This window comes from Scylla paramamosain, chromosome 3 (genome assembly GCF_035594125.1).
Source record: "Scylla paramamosain isolate STU-SP2022 chromosome 3, ASM3559412v1, whole genome shotgun sequence".
Classification (NCBI taxonomy): Eukaryota; Metazoa; Arthropoda; class Malacostraca; order Decapoda; family Portunidae; genus Scylla; species Scylla paramamosain.
The window spans coordinates 1-11,764 of NC_087153.1; the positions used below are offsets into that span (position 1 = coordinate 1).

General features: G+C 42.2%; 3 protein-coding genes across 5 annotated transcripts; 1 reads left to right on the forward strand and 2 right to left on the reverse strand.

Moving 5' to 3' along the window:
* Nucleotides 1-18: 18 nt before the first annotated feature.
* LOC135088714 (putative nuclease HARBI1) lies at nucleotides 19-1,516 on the reverse strand (the record flags this gene model as incomplete). Its single annotated transcript, XM_063983686.1, has 2 exons — nucleotides 827-1,516; nucleotides 19-127 (listed from the first exon to the last, which is right to left on the reverse strand). Coding segments are annotated over exons 1-2 (799 nt in total), but the record flags the coding sequence as incomplete, so codon positions are not given.
* Nucleotides 1,517-1,797: 281 nt separating this feature from the next.
* Nucleotides 1,798-11,402, forward strand: LOC135088855 (uncharacterized). 3 transcript variants are annotated; one of them, XM_063983892.1, is made up of 5 exons: nucleotides 7,567-8,082; nucleotides 8,580-8,706; nucleotides 9,263-9,449; nucleotides 9,608-9,768; nucleotides 10,239-11,402. In XM_063983892.1, the coding sequence occupies exons 1-3, from the start codon at nucleotides 7,825-7,827 to the stop codon at nucleotides 9,376-9,378; spliced, it is 501 nt and encodes a 166-aa protein (XP_063839962.1). In that variant the 5' UTR covers nucleotides 7,567-7,824; the 3' UTR covers nucleotides 9,379-9,449; nucleotides 9,608-9,768; nucleotides 10,239-11,402. The 3 variants fall into 3 exon arrangements, 1 of the variants encoding a protein (XP_063839962.1); XR_010261149.1 differs by lacking the exons at nucleotides 7,567-8,082; nucleotides 8,580-8,706; nucleotides 9,263-9,449; nucleotides 9,608-9,768 and adding an exon at nucleotides 1,798-1,935; XR_010261150.1 differs by lacking the exons at nucleotides 7,567-8,082; nucleotides 8,580-8,706; nucleotides 9,263-9,449; nucleotides 9,608-9,768; nucleotides 10,239-11,402 and adding exons at nucleotides 1,804-1,935; nucleotides 3,765-4,893.
* On the reverse strand, nucleotides 5,661-7,335 carry LOC135088864 (glutamate receptor 4-like). Its single transcript, XM_063983916.1, has 2 exons — nucleotides 6,511-7,335; nucleotides 5,661-5,910 (listed from the first exon to the last, which is right to left on the reverse strand). The coding sequence occupies exons 1-2, from the start codon at nucleotides 6,695-6,697 to the stop codon at nucleotides 5,663-5,665; spliced, it is 435 nt and encodes a 144-aa protein (XP_063839986.1). The 5' UTR covers nucleotides 6,698-7,335; the 3' UTR covers nucleotides 5,661-5,662.
* Nucleotides 11,403-11,764: the final 362 nt, after the last annotated feature.

Below are 11,764 nucleotides of genomic sequence, written 5' to 3' on the forward strand. Positions count from 1 at the left end.
CAGGTGTGTGTGGCCCACCTCCACCTCCCATCACCCCCGCTGGCAGCACCGCATGGGGGCAGGAGGGGGTGAGGGATGACTGGGCAGGGGTCACAGGGAGAGGGGTGGCTGGGGCAGGGGTCTGGGGCTGGGGTCGGGGGAAAGCCTGGGACTCCGACCACTTGCATGACCCGACCAACTCCAACGACTTCTGCCCCTAATACCTGCGTGTTGTCAGCTGGAACAACCTGAGAGGAAGGAGGTGCTCAGAAGTAGTAGTAGTAGTAGTAGTAGTAGTAGTAGTAGTAGTAGTAGTAGTAGTAGTAAGATTGATTTTCTATCTCTGTCTCTCCTTTCTGTATGTAAAAAACTTTCTCTCTCTCTCTCTCTCTCTCTCTCTCTCTCTCTCTCACCTGTATGACATTCCCTGCCTGCACTATCATGGGGAAGTGGGGCTGCGGGGCTGAGGCATCTTGGGGCAACACCTGAAGCATGTTCCCCATTTGAATAACCCTTGTTGTGGCGGTGGTGGCAGTGGTGGTGGTGGCGTCAGTCCCCTCGGCTGCATCGTAAGGTACTGGAACTGTTGGGAGGAGGGGGTTAGTTTGGGCGGCCACGCCCCGGGGACTTAGCCTTGGGAGGAGAGCGTGCCCAAAGGGGGGCAGGGACCGGTTCTTGTAGGGGCTGCGGGCACACGCGGGAGGGCGGCCCTGGGGAGAAAGCTACTAGATTCGTTCAAAGCATATCTAAACCTAACAGAACACTATTTACAAATAAACCCACCTGTTATAATTAGCTTGTGCAACAGTTTGAGGGCGAAGGTAAGGAGTGAGGAGCCACTGCTTACAGGGATAGCCACTGTCCCCGGGAAGGTATAGCATCCTGCAGGTACATGTTGTTCCTCAAACATCAGTTTGAGTGCTGACTTATCTAGTATTCTTGCATCGTTGACTGAGCCAGGCCACCTTGCCACAATGTCAAGAATCTTATAGTGAGCATCAAATACTACTTGCACATTTATGCTGTGATAGCGTTTCCTGTTCACATATACATGTTCATCGACATGAGGAGACACAATTCTTATATGAGTGCCATCAATCACTCCCACAACACCGGGAAACTGAGTTACTTGCATGAACTCTGCCTGTTTTTGCTGCACTTCACGCTGGGTGTGAGGGAAAGCCACGAACTGGCAGATTACTTCTGGGTCAGCCAGTGCATCAATTGTCTGTGATATTGCACGGCTGATAGTGGGCTGCGTTGTTCCAAAATCATCACAACTGCACTGTTGCATTTTTCCTGTGGCTAAATATCGTAATGTGATGGCCACCATCTCAGGGGTCAAGGCTCTATTTCTTTCAGTTTTACTTTGCAGCTTGTCTCTCACTATATCAGTCACTGCAACAATACCAGCACGGTCCAATCTGAATCTTTTCAGTAACTCAGCATCGTCGTACTCAGCGAAAATATCTCTTCTCACTCTGTAGGTGCGCCGCTGACGTTGTTGTGCCGCCTTCCTGCTAACGGCTGGGTTCATCATGCTCTAAATAAATTTTCCACCTACCTTTAATAATCTGTTGGAGGTAACTTGTGGAAAGAGAAAAAAAGTGCATTATTTTTATGCAATAATATTTTTAATTTTTGAACTTGAAAATGCAATATACTTTAATCCAGAGATTTAAAAAGTGAACATACGTTTTAACCCAGCGGGTGCTGTAAACAGTACGTTGGCGGTTCACACCAGTTCAGAAGTAAGGTATCTTAAATTGCACTCGACAATGTTGTGAATACTTTAAAATGCTTGAAGCCATACTTGATGCCTTCCATAACGTGTAAAGTAAGAAGTTAGCCTGTGTTAAAAAGTGGTGATCCCTGCAGATTACCAAGGCATCCAGTCTCCCAGCAAGTGCCAAGAGGCATTCATTCAATGCTCCGCTGACACCAATTTGCCCAAAGGTATGCATTATATGTGGAAAGTACATTACGTACGGTGTAGAGGTGGTTGTCTAGTGATATAAATGGTAAGGTGGTGGTGCTGGTGATTGTGATGGTACTACACTGTTATTACCGTATGTCAGTATATTGAGGCTTGATATCACTTTTATTAATGTGCCAGTATTTCATTACCTATCTTATGAAATAACACTAGCTCTTGATATATTCTTTTCTACAAACCTTTAACAATAATTGAAACGTTTTTTTAAAATTGAATTCAATGCCTTTTCTTATTGATGAAAATAGGAAATAATTATGGCTACCACTGGCTAGACACGCCATACCTTGCCTTGAGTTTAGGTATGGTTAGGTTAGGTTTGATATGGTTGGGTGTAGTTAGGTTAGTTTTGGGTATGGTTAGATTACACCAAGTACAGTTAGGTTAGTTTGGGTGTGGTTAGGTTTGGATGTGGTTAAGTTAGTTTAGGTATGGTTAGATTACAGCAGGTATGGTTAGGTTAGTTTTGGTGTGGTCAAGTTAGTTTAGGTATGGTTTGGTTACAGCAGGTATGGTTAGGTTAGTTTTGGTGTGGTTAAGTTAGTTTAGGTATGGTTAGAACCTTGGACAAAAAATGAGGAACATCACTGAACCAAAAGATTTTTATTTATTTATTTATTTATTTATTTTATTTATTTATTTATTTATTTATTTAATTTTCTTTTAATATTTCAATGAAAATTAGCAGTATTACTTATATCTGTCGACTTTCCAAGAGGGTTAGAGAATGCCTCAAGCCATTTGTAAGATAAGATTACACGTAAATTGCTTGGTTTAAGAGAAACTGGCATGTTAGTAAAATGAATCTTTACTGTCATGTGAATCAATATTTATAAATACAAAAAGTTTAAATCTCCAAGAACAACCTGTGTTTTACAGTAATGTGGGTAGCCCACATGGGACCCATAAAGTAGCCCACAAAACACCCACATGCCTCCCATTATCCAATGTTGGCTGGGTATATATATATATATATATATATATATATATATATATATATATATATATATATATATATATATATATATATGAGGAGGCAGTAGACATCTGCCTAAATGATAATTACTACCAGTGAGGTCTAAAGCACTGTTCAGGGGGTGCTGTGAACTTATCAATTAAACCCAGCTGTGACCTCGCTGAACGTTTCCCTTTGTGTCTCACAACACAAGGGGGCAGTCATAGCCTGCCCTCTAAAGACAACTCTCTTCCTCCACACAAAACTACAAGCACCTAATAACACACACACCCTTCACTCAAAAATTTTAAAATCATCGTGGCGACTCCTACACCAGCCTCGTAGTCCCCATCTGGGGAGGGGACCATAAATGTCCCCAGGTCAGACTGCCTTTCTGTCAAAGACCCTAAGTGTCTTGACACCCCCCTCAACTTTTTCTTCATTAACTTCTGCAACATTCGCAGTCAAAGATCTAATTTTCAATCTGTAGAACACCACCTCTCCTCTTCTAAAACCTCATCTTCTTTTCCTCACTGAAACTCAGGTGTCTGAGGCAACTGACAGTAGCTCCTTTTCTGTTCCCTCTTACTTTCTCTATCCTCATTTTCAGTCCAAAGCTGGATGCTGCATTTATGTGCACAATGATTTTAACCTGCTCTCGTGCCCACGCTCTTGAATCTTCTGAGTTTTCCACCATCTGGCTACGACTACAGAGTCACTCTCATACTAAATTTATCTGTGCTGTATACCTCTCACCTAACTCCTCTGATTATAAGAAATTCTTTAACTACTTAACTTCCAAAGTGGAGCACATTCTGACCCTCTTCCCTTTTGCAGAGATCTCCATTCTTGGAGACTTCAATGTTCACCACCAGCTTTGGCTTTCCTCTCCCTTCACTGACCATCCTGGTGAACTAGCCTACAACTTTGCTATCCTCCATGACCTAGAGCAATTGGTGCAACACCCTACTCGTATTCCTGACTGTCTTGGAGATACACCCAACATTCTTGACCTTTTCCCCCAGCCTCAGCCCCAGCCCCAGCCTTTTCATCCCAGCCTCTCCCAGTGTATCCTAGCCTCTCCCAGTCCATCCCAGCCTCTCTCAGTGCATTCCCAGCCTCTCCCAGTCCATCCCAGCCTCTCCCAGTCCATCCCAGCCTCTCTCAGTGCATTCCAGCCTCTCCCAGTCCATCCCAGCCTCTCCCAGTCCATCCCAGCCTCTCCCAGTGCATCCTAGACTCTCCCAGTCCATCCCAGCCTCTCCCAGTCCATCCCAGCCTCTCCCAGTGCATTTCAGCCTCTCCCAGTCCATCCCAGCCTCTCTCAGTGCATTCCAGCCTCTCCCAGTCCATCCCAGCCTCTCCCAGTGCATCCTAGCTTCTCCCAGTCCATCCCAGCCTCTCTCAGTGCATTCCAGCCTCTCCCAGTCCATCCCAGCCTCTCCCAGTGATAATAAAGCAATTTGGATTTAGGAAAGGGAAGATTGTGTTACAAACTTACTGAGTTACACTTAGATCTATAGAAAACTGTTATCAAATGGCATATAACATTTTATGTTATATGCCATAATTTATTATGGCATATAACAGATTATTATTACAGATGCCATTTCTGTAAAGAAATGGCATCGGTTTTTTTTTTTTTTTTTTTTTTTTTTTTATTATTCTCTTTCTCTCTCTCCCTCCCTAAGGCAGTGCTCCTCTTACAAAGGAAAAATAAATAATTAAATAAAATAATTAATTTACAAATCAAGGGCTGGATTTGTGTCTGTGGAGGCCTGTGAGCAGCCTGAGTGTGGAGGCCATCTACCTGAAATATTTATATTAATATTTTTGTATCTGTATTCCATGCAGTTTTTAATACATATAATATATTATAGTGAAAGGAACATATTTATTTAGTGTAAATGAAACAAGTGGTTATTTTGATAGTAATAAAAAAAATATTTAGTTCATAGAAAACTAGTGTTTGATTAATTTAAGTTTCTTTCACTTACAGAATATTTATGTGGGAGACTCCTCAGATTGTGGAGACCCCAGATTGTGGAGGCTCCTGGGCAGCTGGTCTTTTTGTGGACTCCTAAATCTGGCACTGAACAAAATTCTCTCTCTCTCTCTCTCTCTCTCTCTCTCTCTCTCTCTCTCTCTCTCTCTCTCTCTCTCTCTCTCTCTCTCTCTCTCTCTCTCTCTCTCTCTCTCTCTCTCTCTCTCTCTCTCTCTCTCTCTCTCTCTCTCTCTCTCTCTCTCTCTCTCTCTCTCTCTCTCTCTCTCTCTCTCTCTCTCTCTCTCTCTCTCTCTCTCTCTCTCTCTCTCTCTCTCTCTCTCTCTCTCTCTCTCTCTCTCTCTCTCTCTCTCTCTCTCTCTCTCTCTCTCTCTCTCTCTCTCTCTCTCTCTCTCTCTCTCTCTCTCTCTCTCTCTCTCTCTCTCTCTCTCTCTCTCTCTCTCTCTCTCTCTCTCTCTCTCTCTCTCTCTCTCTCTCTCTCTCTCTCTCCCCCTCTCTCTCTCTCTCTCTCTCTCTCTCTCTCTCTCTCTCTCTCTCTCTCTCTCTCTCTCTCTCTCTCTCTCTCTACTCTCTCTCTCTCTCTCTCTCTCTCTCTCTCTCTCTCTCTCTCTCTCTCTCTCTCTCTCTCTCTCTCTCTCTCTCATCTCTCTCTCTCTCTCTCTCTCGTCTCTCTCTCTCTCTCTCTCTCTCTCTCTCTCTCCTCAACTCTCAACCACTGGATGGTAATATCAGTTCACACAGCAAGAAGCCAAGGACCCACCGAGGCTGTCACTTGGAAGAGGTCATTGTTGTTGCATCCAGCATCCCAGCCTGACTGCCTAGACAGGTCCCGCAGGTTGCTGAATGGCAGAGGTGCAGGCTGCTCCACAGCAAGATGTGAGACCAGTGTGGCAGAGTATGATGTGTACACAATGAGGGACACACTGTAGCCAACCCAGTAGATTACCCGTGCTGCAGTGCTGATTGGGTAGGTGTTGGAGCCTGCAGGAGGAAGAGGAGGAGGGAAAGATGCCATGAAAAGGCAATTTTAAGACATGGAGGATGATGCAAAGGCAATTTAAAATCTTTGAAAGTAACACATCTTTTTAAATTTAAAAATGTAGAAAAGACCATTTTAAAATGTTTCAGAGCTGAAAATGCAATTTAAGAGTTTTTCTCATCATTTCTAAAAGATTTATATCTCCATATCTTACTAAGGAAAACTGTTGATATCATCATATGAAGAGAACTACTGATAAAATTAAATACATTACTTGATATCCATATCAGTCATATTAACACCACTTGCTTATATTGCTCATGCCAGAACTAATTCAAGTTAATATCAGCTCAATTATGAAAATACACCAGGTATCATGTAAAGTTTCCCAGTTTTAAATATATCCTTTAATAACTGTCTTTCTGTATTCCCATCTTATCAAACATTAAACACCACTACCCTTGCATTCAACTTAGTCTCATACCCCAACAGGGTCCTCACCCTGCTGTAGGAGGGCTGGCAACATGTACCAGCCGTCTTACCAAACCACTAAATGCTCCAACACTTGAACTGACCAGTCTTACACCTCAACAGGTCCTCACCTTGTTGTAGGAGAGCTGACAACATGTACCAGCCAGCAGCAACTCCCATGCTAACAGGCTTCTCCCCCGTGGGTATGTAGCACCTCTGGAGTCGCTCGATGAAGAAGAGGATGCTGGCGAGGCCTGTCGTGTTAGCCGGGATGCGCCGGTACAGAGCTGTGTCCGTTGGGGTTGTGTAGGCAAGCATCTTCTTGGCAAGGTCCTCGTAGGTGGCCGCAAACAGTTTACGGCTGTGGGATGAGAACTTGTCTTGTGAATGTGACGTTGGGGTGAGTGTTAATCTGATTTTGTGTTACTATGTTCTGTGGGGAGTGGGTGTTAATGTGATTTTTTGTTAACTGAATGCTGTGTCTGACCTCCTGAGGTGTAGTATGGTGGGCCACAAGATTGTCCCTTTCCACTAGGGGCTGACAGATGATATTAAGAGTGTGAATGTGTGTGTGGTGTTAACGTGCTGGAGTGTGCACAGCCAGGAGTGTTTGGGGAATGAAAATAAAAGGAGTTATGGATGTTTAAAAATGCATCTTTTGAGAGCTAAGTATACAAGAAAGTTGGTGTGTTTGGGGAATGAGTAAACAATGAAGAAATGTTTTGAGGAACTGGGTGTGCAGAGGCAGGAGTGTTTGGAGAATGAGAATACAGGAAGACAGGAATGATTTGGGAATAAGTGTACAAGAAAGGAGTGTTTGAGTGACAATATATAAGGAAGAGGTGTTTTGAAAATGAGAGTACAAGGAATGAGCATTTTGGGAGTTAATATACAAGGAAGCAAGTATTTAAGGGACTCAAGTATACAAGATTATTTTCCTGTCATATGTCATTATACAGTGTTTTTCTTTGTTATATACATCAGTCCCTTTCACTTTTCATATCTTGTGTTCTCGTCATTCTGATGTAATGTTACAGATAGAGAATGTTTGGTGTCAAATTTTCACTAATTTCATATGTGTATAAACTTTCATTTACTTGACTTTTTTTTTACTATTACTACTATATTTGCTTGCTTTTTAAACAAGTCTTTTCTTTCAGAGGAGGGAAGCACAGGGGGAGGAGGAGGACGAGGAGGAAGAGAGTGAAGAGTCACAAGAGGAGGAGGAAGGTGGAAAGAAAGAGGAAGGAGAGGAGGAGGAGGAGGAGGAGGAGGAGGAAGATGGAGAAGGAAAGGAGAAAGATAAGAAGGAAGGCAATGTAGAATGGAGGCGTCCTTGGTTTATGTTTCAGTAAAGCCCCGTATTCTTGTCATGGCAATGTAGAATGGAGGCGTCCTTGGTTTATGTTCAGTAAAGCCCTGTATTCTTGTCATGGCAATGTAGAATGGAGACGTCATTGGTCACATACTGTTCTAATGTATGTGCACTTGCCACGCTGTTCACCAGGCAAAAGGCGTTGCAGAAAGAGCGCGAGATCACTGTGTTGTGGGAGAAGACAGAGTCCCTTAGTGGTCAGCTGGTGACGGTCCACAACCACAGCCACTTTGAAGAGAATGGCCTGAGCCACGACCACCTTGCTCAAGAAAATATCACGTTGACAGAGCTGATTAAACAACTAGAAGATAACCTCAAACTTTCAAAGGTACCACAAGTGTCGTTGTATATTAGTTTGGTTTACTTTGTAAGATTAATCATTACTGAAAACAATACATGGAGTACGTGAGGTTGTGTGTTTGTTTATGCATGGAGACAGTTTCCTTAAAAATGGGTGGAGAGTACTATGGTGCTTTAGATGTGGAAGGATGAGTGGAAGGAATGCTTGGAGTGTGCAAGGCTCAAGTGTATGCAGAAGAGCACTGACAGGAGTGTGAGGACTACTCTGTCATGACCGTGTCTTTAAGACATGAACAAATGATGCAGTGTTGGAATCATGAAGGTGTAAAAATGCAGGATATGGATGGGATGCTACATCAGCAGCTTTTGTCATTAAGGGTGGTAAAGTGAAAGATTTGTTAATCACTTTGGTCTTTAGTTGATGCTTCTGGTGAGGCTTTCCTGTTTAAACTTGGCATAATATATATAAAATGATGTGGCATGTTAAACAAGTTAACTTACCTGCCTTCTTGTGTCCTTTCACAGATAGAAATAAAAAACATCACAAGACAGAATAGTGAGCTGCATGCACTTATCACAGAGTATAAAGTCACTCCCTCAGAGGAAAAAGACAAGGATGGCACGTCTTCATGTGAGAACTCAGAAGCTAAATGTGAGCTAACATCCACATGAATATATATTTGTATATCAAACTGACATTCTCCTTGGAGGGAGGATTTCCAAAGTGCACACACACACACACACACACACACACACGACACACACACACACACACACACACACACACACACACACATCTCAGCATCAGGACTCAACAGCCAGACTGATAAACAATTACTTCACCCAAGATGATCAGCTGATAGGATTAGCTGTGGATGAGCCTCCTGTGGTGACTAGGAGTACAAAAGCCAGCAGCTAATTTTGGGAGCTGCCAGTCATCATGGTCCTGGTGTCTGAGGTGCTGCTTTTGCATTTTCCCAGTCATGGGTGGAGGCCACATCACATTTATTCATTCACAGTTGCTCTTAGTTATCTCTGTTACAAGTTTAAATTTTTCCTGGCTCCACAGACAATTTCTGGTGCATCTAACCCTCTCTCCATTGCCCTTCTATTTCCCTTAGTCTTATACCCACTTCTTACATTACGTCTAATTACTTCCATTGGTCATTCTTGGCTGGCCCTCTGTTGCATCGATTTTTCACCTCCAGGTACAGATACCAAGGGGAAATTGCTGGGTCAAGTGGCTACACTGACATCTGAGGTTAGCAGGTTGGAGAGTGAGTGCAGCAGTCTTCAGGTTCAGCTAGACTGTGAGAGGGGATAAGTATAACAAACTGCTGGGAGAATCTTTTGCTCATGAAAAGTTGTCTGAAGATGTCATAACTGAACCAAAAGGTAAGAAAGTTTATATTCTCTAATAATAAAGCAAATAATTTTTCCTCACTGTTGCTCTATTTTTTGAATTAATAACAAAATAAAAGCATTGTTATTGGATTTGTTTATTGAGGCTGTATTAAGAAAAGTTGAGAGAAACAAACTTATTGTTTTATCAGGAGAAACAACAGGATTGGGAGGAACTGAGCTTTAACAGAAGCTGCAACAACTGCAGGAGGCTCACAGGGTCCTGGAGAGCAGGTTAACTTGCAGCATGAAGGAGGTGGCAGATTAGTGATTTCTGCTGCATCTCACACACTTCTTATTCAATTGCTTGCAGGTTAGTGATCTCTGCTGCATCTCACACACTTCTTATTCAATTGCTGGGCAGGTTAGTGATCTCTGCTGCATCTCAAACGGTTCTTATTCAGGTGTTGACCAAAGTACTAAGCCTTCAATATCATTACCTTGCTCTGTGATGGAGGCTACACCATCTGGCATCTAGCTGAGATTTAATGTTGCAGTAAAGCTTCCATATGAGTTCATGTAGAGCAAAATGTTTTCAAATGCCAGGGAAGTAGTGTAATGTAACCTTCCAGAGAAATCTATCCCTCATTTATTAGTTAACAGGAGTGTTTAATGTACTTAATGTGATTAGCCAGGATCAAGGGTCAACTTCTTCACTGACCATTTACTCTCAGGTGATGTATCTGTCCTCCATGAGTCACCAGAGACACATAAGGTGTTGTAAGTGAAATTTCATCTATTAGATTTATTCAAAATGTGAATTAACACAGTTGTTTCCTGCAGGATTTGATATCAAAGCTGGTGCAGGAAAAGGAAGCAGATCATGACCTTCAGCAGCTCGAGAAGATAAGCAGCGTCCTTATATATATGTTATATAAATATGTTCCTTTCACTATAATATATTATATGTATTAAAAACTGCATGGAATACTACTGTATTCCATGCACTTTGTATTCCATGTATTCCAGCCACTCAGTCCTCCTACTGAGTGGCTGGGGTTTTCCAAAAGTGAGGGTTGGTGTTCTATACCATACCATGTGCCCTGTTTGTATTCCTTCTCTATCCTCTGTATTATATTCTATGTAAAGATGGTGCTGGGGTGGGATCTACTTCTTATTCCCTAAAAGTGATGAGGAGTGACACTGGGCAGCATTAATTTGCTCCCTTAGAGATGGCTGGGTTCCTGTGGATGAGTGGGCCATGCTGTGCTTTGTCAAGGATGGTGTTTGGTATTGTGATGACTCTTGCCACAATCAAGTGTCTCCCACAGAGTAGTGGAGTTACCTATGTATGGTGTTGACCCAAGCTGTCCAGGTCTCATCCAATGCCTTAATATGATTTAGATGATCAAAATGGTTTAACTCACCATTTAATCAGCTGACTGATTTGAATGGAGAAGTATGTAATGTGTTGTAGCCTAACCATCCCTGCCAGCATGGTCAGACTCTTGGTAGTAACCTGAAATGCTCCTAGGTAGTGAGTATCATTGCACATAATGATCTTTACTTTGTCAGTAATTCAATGATACTGAATATTACTGTACTGGATTTTGCTCAGCACTGCTTGGTAACTTTTGGCCATAATCCCAGGTCTGGAATGATATGAAGCCATGTTTTTACATTCCATATGAGACAGGCAAGCACTATGCTTTGCCTGACTGATACCTGTACTTTGCATTTATGACCCCAGGTAGTTCATCACTCTCTCTCTCTCTCTCTCTCTCTCTCTCTCTCTCTCTCTCTCTCTCTCTCTCTCTCTCTCTCTCTCTCTCTCTCTCTCTCTCTCTCTCTCTCTCTCTCTCTCTCTCTCTGTTTGGAATTATACTGTATATTAGGAAATATCATTAAAGAGTGTGTGTGTAAAAAGTGTTTGCATTATTGTGCATTTGATGTTGGTTTCATGATTTATAAAGATTGCTATTTTTAATAAAGTTATTGAAATTGTTATTGAGTGTTTGTATTGAACTCATTAGCTTTGTAATAGTGTGCGTCTCATCATGCATTCATTAATGATGTAGAGTGGAAATGTCCACTCCTATCATGCATAATATCAATGCATTATTGGTTTATGTTGTTATTTGTGTATAAATTGTAAAGTTATGCCAGTCTATTTTAGTACAAACTAAATATCAGCTGGAAGAGAGGACAGGTAATGGCACACTAAAACACAGGAAGGGACAATGATATAACCATCCAATTTAACAATACACAGAGGAAGAAGAATGAGAAAGCAATAAAAATGGATTATTTAATGGATGATTAATAGACCCTCATTTGTAATGTTATTTCAGGCAAGAATATTAAAAGAG

Coding starts and splice junctions, on each gene's coding strand:
- LOC135088855 (XM_063983892.1), top strand. CDS start 7,825: ATGGAGACGTCATTGGTCACATACTGTTCTAATGTATGTGCACTTGCC. Junction 8,083..8,579: donor ATAACCTCAAACTTTCAAAG/GTACCACAAGTG, acceptor GTCCTTTCACAG/ATAGAAATAAAAAACATCAC. Junction 8,707..9,262: donor TGAGAACTCAGAAGCTAAAT/GTGAGCTAACAT, acceptor TTTCACCTCCAG/GTACAGATACCAAGGGGAAA.
- LOC135088864 (XM_063983916.1), bottom strand. CDS start 6,697: ATGCTTGCCTACACAACCCCAACGGACACAGCTCTGTACCGGCGCATC. Junction 5,911..6,510: donor GTCAGCTCTCCTACAACAAG/GTGAGGACCTGT, acceptor TTCCTCCTGCAG/GCTCCAACACCTACCCAATC.